The sequence below is a fragment of the Gymnodraco acuticeps genome, unplaced genomic scaffold, assembly GCF_902827175.1.
Source record: "Gymnodraco acuticeps unplaced genomic scaffold, fGymAcu1.1, whole genome shotgun sequence".
Classification (NCBI taxonomy): Eukaryota; Metazoa; Chordata; class Actinopteri; order Perciformes; family Bathydraconidae; genus Gymnodraco; species Gymnodraco acuticeps.
In genome coordinates, this window is record NW_022990023.1 from 2,728,985 (window position 1) to 2,735,202 (window position 6,218).

The 6,218-nt window shown below is 41.2% G+C and overlaps 1 protein-coding gene across 1 annotated transcript; it reads left to right on the forward strand.

Annotated features, from left to right (window-relative positions):
• Positions 1-747: 747 nt before the first annotated feature.
• zgc:123217 (uncharacterized protein LOC641414 homolog) lies at positions 748-5,715 on the forward strand. Its single transcript, XM_034214659.1, has 6 exons — positions 748-870; positions 1,373-1,387; positions 3,028-3,193; positions 3,680-3,948; positions 4,651-4,793; positions 5,094-5,715. Exons 1-6 carry the CDS (start codon positions 798-800, stop codon positions 5,421-5,423), a joined length of 996 nt encoding a protein of 331 aa, XP_034070550.1. The 5' UTR covers positions 748-797; the 3' UTR covers positions 5,424-5,715.
• Positions 5,716-6,218: the final 503 nt, after the last annotated feature.

Consider the following 6,218-nt stretch of genomic DNA (forward strand, 5'->3'; position numbering starts at 1 on the left):
TTGAGGGAAATCGTTTTTTTGAAGCTGTGGAAAAATGTAATCATAAGAAATGACTCTGCAGATAGAGCCATAAGAAATGAATGCAACTGATTATTTAATGTTTAATGTTGTTTTTATAGGCAATCATTTAAGCTTTGTTAGTTCAAGGTTTAATATGTGCAATAAGTTCATTTCAATACGTTTTGCAATAGACATTGAACCTGTACGGCCCTCGGCCAGTACAGATTTTTTTATTTTGGCCCACTGAATATTTGAGTTTGACACCCCTGCCCTATACAATCATTTCCTGATAACGATGACGCAATAGCCCCACCTCTCCCCACCTCTACTGCTCCCGCCGCGTCATTGCTGATGTGTTTCGCCAACAACAACAACAACAACAATGGCGGATCACAGGGTTGATTTTAGATATTTTGGTAAAATTACTTCTGCCTAGTGTTAGATTAGAAGGTCAATACTATTCTCATAGGTGAAAGGTAAATACAATACAACAATGCTTAGAGTAGAGATTGGAAAATAGAGGAAACACCTAATATTTCCTGAATATCGTTGGTGGTTTCCAGACAATCTCATGTCGCATTTATATAATTTAGACAATTATAAAGTCATACATTCATTGGTTATCTAGAAATATTAACTAATGTTATCTCTAACATGTTTTTTTAAAATTATGGATAGAGTTACTCCATGTTCAGCTGAGGAATCAAGAAAAACAGGTATGAGGAGGGAGTGGCATATAACATCATCTGTGGGATGGCAATGACAGACTTAATCATACTCTCTGCGCTTACTGACAAATGTATCGACAGCACAGGATGGTAGCCTGGACGGTGTGGACCCTCCTGATGTGTGCAGTCCTCACTGGGCAAGGTGAGCTTTTACCAGAAAATTGTCCATTGTCCAAGTGTTAGAGGTTATTTTTAGTTCTTAATAACATCTTAGAATAAAGATTGAATATAAACTCTATAAAGACAGGGGCTTTGTCTCGTTGATTTTACAGAGAAATTAATTCATGTTTTTGAAATTGTAATAATTATCTTTAATTGATTGATTGTAAATCATAGGTAGGTGTATTCAAGTTTTCAAATGGGTTTGAGAGAATGACTTGCAATAACTTGGTTATTGTCAGCCTCGTCACCTGTTAACATAACACTGTCTGACCGGTCTGCCGAGATATTTAGGCCTAACAATTAAACATACGCACACACACACACACACACACACACACACACACACACACACACACACACACACACACACACACACACACACACACACACACACACACACACACACACACACACACACACACACACACACACACACACACACATTATTAACTCATGTTTCTCTCTTCCTTGTGTCTCTCCAGGCTCAAAGGCGCAGAGTGAGTTCAGTAACATTTAACAATGAACACATCTAAAACGGCACTCCATTTCCTCCAGGTGTTTCTGGGACATTCCTACACATTTTCCTCTTTCCCTAAAACACATTTTTACAATCCAGAAGTGAATTTAAAACCATCCTAAAATCTAAATGTTCTGTAAATGATTTCCTTGTATATCGACAGTAACTTAAAGGTGGGGTAGGTACATTTGAGAAACCGGCTCGAGATACTGTGACGAAGGTAACTTCGTCACTATGGACTGACGGCTTCAGGCCGGGTAATATTGCACTTTATTAGCGTGATTGCACAGTACAGTTGACATTACATATTTGCACATAATTCATACTAATTATTGAGGTAGTATCTTTTAACTGATTAAACCGTATTTATTGGAATGTTGTCTGGCAGGTACTGGTCGGGTCCTCGGCTCCGCCTGAAAAGATAGGGGAGTTTGCGAGAGCGCCGAGAGTAGTTATGCTGGTGTAAGGATGACAGCGGTTGAGAGTAATCAGGGTGCAAATAATATGTTGATGTCTGTGTGGCTGATGATTGTGTGCACCTGGTGTCCTGTGTTGTCTCCTCCCCCCTCACCTGTCTTGTTGTGCTGATTAGAGTGTGTGTATTTAGGCTCTGTTTCCCTGTCTGTTGAGGAGGCAGGTAGTGTGTGTGAGATCCTTGTGGCTGCAGGCTGTGCTGTGCTCAAGGAAACAACAGCAGGATTAAGGCTGTGTGTGTCATTGTGTTCATGCTGTAATAAATGCCCACACCGGGTTGTATTTTGGACGTTCTGCCTCTGCCTCCTTGCTTGGTCGGGCCGCTCAATTGTCAGCTTCACAGATACACTTTTTGTTATATTCCATGGAATGCTCTTAACATCCTGATAGCAATGAATATCTTAAATGCTTTGACAAAAAATCCATACAAAAATGTCATCTGTGGAAGCCGTAGTACTGTAAAAAGCACGACCAATCATTTTAGCCGGCCAGGCTAAAATAACTGGATGGCCTACCTGCCTGTCAGCCTTCCATCTGTTCACAAATGTATCTCGTGCCCTCATTGGTCATGTGCGCGTTCGTGTGTGTTGGAGGAGGGGCTCTGTAAGGAAGTGGCAGATTTTTTTCCAGCTGTGTATTTTCAAATTCTAGCGCACTCGAGCTGGTTTCTCCAAAATGACCTACCCCACCTTTAATGAAAGCAACAATGTCCCAACTAAGGTATTCATCAATAATAATCACCTATTCAGCCAATATTGGGTTGAAGGCTTAAAGGGACAAATTACGCTATAGAGCCAAAGCCCTCCTCTGGAGCCAAATTAGGAAATAATACTGAGGATAACAAGACATTGACAAAAATAATAGGTTTTCTCCAAACAGCTTACAAAGTGCCAAACACTGCAGTTCATCAAGTGGCCACTAGAGGCCGGCTGCAGAAAGGAGTGAATCTCCATAGACCCCTATGTTAATTAAGTCAGATTTTGGTCCGTATTGCCTACTTAGATATTCATGGTAACTCACCAATTCAAAGTCAAATGAGTCTTGAGTGGAACTTTCGTGCCGGGGCCCTTAATATCCGACACACCTGAAGTGGATGTATTAGCCTAATTTGAATGTATATTAATTACACACAGTTGTCTCTGTCAGATTGTGGAGTAGCACGCCTGAACACGAGGGTAGTTGGTGGTGGAAATGCCACAGCCGGGTCATGGCCCTGGCAGGTCAGCATGCACAATATAGGGCAAAGTCACTTCTGTGGAGGGACCCTCATCAGTGACCAGTGGGTCCTCACAGCAGCCCACTGCATTATAAGGTAATATAATATCCTACTACCTGCATCTGTTGCCTTTTCCAACTCTATACTAAAACGTTATCACTCGTAGCTTCGAACAATCGGTGGCCATTACCTGATTCACATAAGCATTACAGTAGAGTGTTTTATTCTGTGGCTGCAATGCACATTAAGCATACATACATACACATGTAATGAGTCTACAATGGTATTCACAAAGGCTGTCTTTGTTGTTAAACAGTAAACAAAGAGTAAAGGTAAACAAAAACAAAAATCACGTCATGCAGAAACACAAAAAACCAAGCCACCATTATGTTGTTTTGTAACCCTTGGTGCAGACTTTTAACCACCTTAACCTCCAGACACCAAATGCCTTCTCACATAAAACAAGTGTAAAGGACCCTGCAACTCTTAAAATTACAAACCCTGACAATGTGCAACCATACATTTCTTTATGTCAAAATGTGTTCAGTAGAAGTCTTTATTAATTTTCCCGTTCTTTTCCAGTGTCACACCTAGTTCATATACTCTCTACTTTGGAAGAGAGACTCAGTCCGGCCCTAATGTTCATGAGGTTAACCGCACTTCGTCCCAGATCATCCTCCATCCGGACTACAATAACACATGGTTTAACAACGACATCGCCCTGATGAAGCTCAGCAGCGCAGTCAGTTTCAATGACTACATCAGACCTGTATGCCTGGCGAGTAACTCCAGCCAGTTTCACAACTCCACCTCCTGCTGGGGCACAGGTTGGGGCCGAATAGGAAAGGATGGTGAGTATTTGTATGCTAACCCTAGCATGAACCTTGAAGCACAGCACTTCTGTTTTAGTTTGGTTGGGTAGAACTATTGCAAACTAGTTGTCTTGCTAACAGACAACCTCTCCTACTCTCTATGAATTAAACTGAATCGTTACCTTACATGTTACTTGTTAGACACTTTTATCCAAAGCGACTTACATACTCAATACTGTGGGCAATCCCCACAGGAGCAATTTGGGGTGAAGTGTCTTAACCAGGGACACAACGACATGCTGACTGCAGTCGGGTTTGAACCTGTGCTCCCCTGATCCGAACACCACCGCACTAACCCACTACGCCACACGCCTCCCCTGAATCCATAATAAATGTTGATTGGAGAGATTATAGATCATGTTAAAACAAAGTAGTTGTTTCTGTTCAATATTTAGTTTATATCTACAGTAAACATCAATTTAAACTAGACGATGAATAAGGAAAAAATGCTTTATCCAGTTTATATTCTATCCACACGCCTTTTTTTCACATCACATTTTTTGCTAGTCCCACCCCTGCCAATTATTAATGTTTGAGGTACAAAAACAATTGCATTATCAGAAGACTTGTTGAGTCTTGTTCAGCTTGTCCCAGAATACGAAAACAATCCCTTAAAACTGTGCAAAAGAAGGAAAATTAAAAGTGTGTCTGTCTTCTGATTTTTGACTCTCTCTCCCACAGAGGCCTTACCGAACGCTTACTCGCTGCAAGAGGTTCAGGTTCCTGTCATTGGAGGAAAGCAGTGCGGTTGCATCTACCGCTCAGAAGTTAACATCACTAATGAAATGATTTGTGCGGGACAAGAGAACAAAGGCATATGTCAGGTTGTAAAAACAATCCCTTGTATTAGCTGTGCTAATTTTCTTTGTTGCTATTAAAGCTATTAAAGATGTGTTGTTTTTTGTTTGTTTGCCCCGACTGTGCATTTGTTTTTAAGGACATTACTTTTGATAAAAAACTTGTTAAAGTTAACAATTTTGCTTAAGAAGCCACATTCTCACAGAGAGTCGAGGCAAAGCAGCCAGAGGACACAGAGAGAAACAAATGAAAGAGAAATATGATCTTGTTGCACCCAAATCAAACGACAATCATCTAACAGTTTTAGTTTTGTCCCTTCTTTTCAGGGGGACTCCGGTGGTCCTTTGCAATGCAAACAAGCCTCAACGTGGATCCAGTCTGGCATCGCCAGTTTTGGAATACCGTGTGCTACAGCTGGTTTCCCTGAAGTCTACGCCCGAGTGTCTGAGTTCGAGACTTGGATAATAGATAAAGTGGCGGGGGCGAAGGTAAACTTTGTGACTTTCACCTCCGCCGGCACTGACCAAGACAACAGTTTCAAGTGTCGCAGTTCACCCACAAAAGCTCCAAATACGACTTCCACAGCTGTTTTTACTGAGCTTACATTGATTGTCATTGTTGGGACAGTGCTCCTGCAGCACACTGTAGCTCCATAGTGCTGCAATGCGCTAACAACTTCTCAATGTCCTTTTCTGTTGTGTTGGGTTATGTCTCTTACATTGTTTGACTAACATTCTACTTATATGTACTACATCAGTAGTTTTAGAGCATGGTTTTGTCTCTGTGGAAAGGTTTTTTGCACTTACAAACTTAATTCAAAATGCATCTTGTTTAAAATACCAATGATTGTAATAGCTAATGGTATAGCCATTCTTGTTGTCAGTTGCACTACAACACCCTATATTAAAGCAAATAATAAAAGATGATCTGTTTTTCTCTTTCAAAAAAGATCACAAACCTCTTTATATTTTTTTATTCCAGATATGAACAATATAGCCTAATATTTAAGTTGTATGTAACTTCACACCATGGAACTGAATAGTCATTGTGACTAAGGTGGAGCACGACTCGCTTCAAGACATGTAACCTACCACAATAATGACTTCCCTATAGTGAATGATAGTAGTTATACACATACCACTTCAATCTCATTAGTATGCATAGAAAGTGACAGGTCACACCTCTAAGCCCCGCCCCCTTCCGCCGGAAGTCCCGCCTCCTTCTGCCGGAAGTCCCGCCTCCATAAACCACGCCCACTTCCACCGGGGGTCCCGCCCCCCATAGGCCCCGCCCCTTCCACCGGAAGTCCCGCCCCCACTTCCGGTTTTTTCAAAAATAAAATTAAAAAATATTTTAAAAATGATAAAAATAAAAATGCTGCCCCTACCGGTCGCCCCCGCATCCGGTTTTCAAAATAAAATAACATGACATTTAACAACCATGAGAAAAAT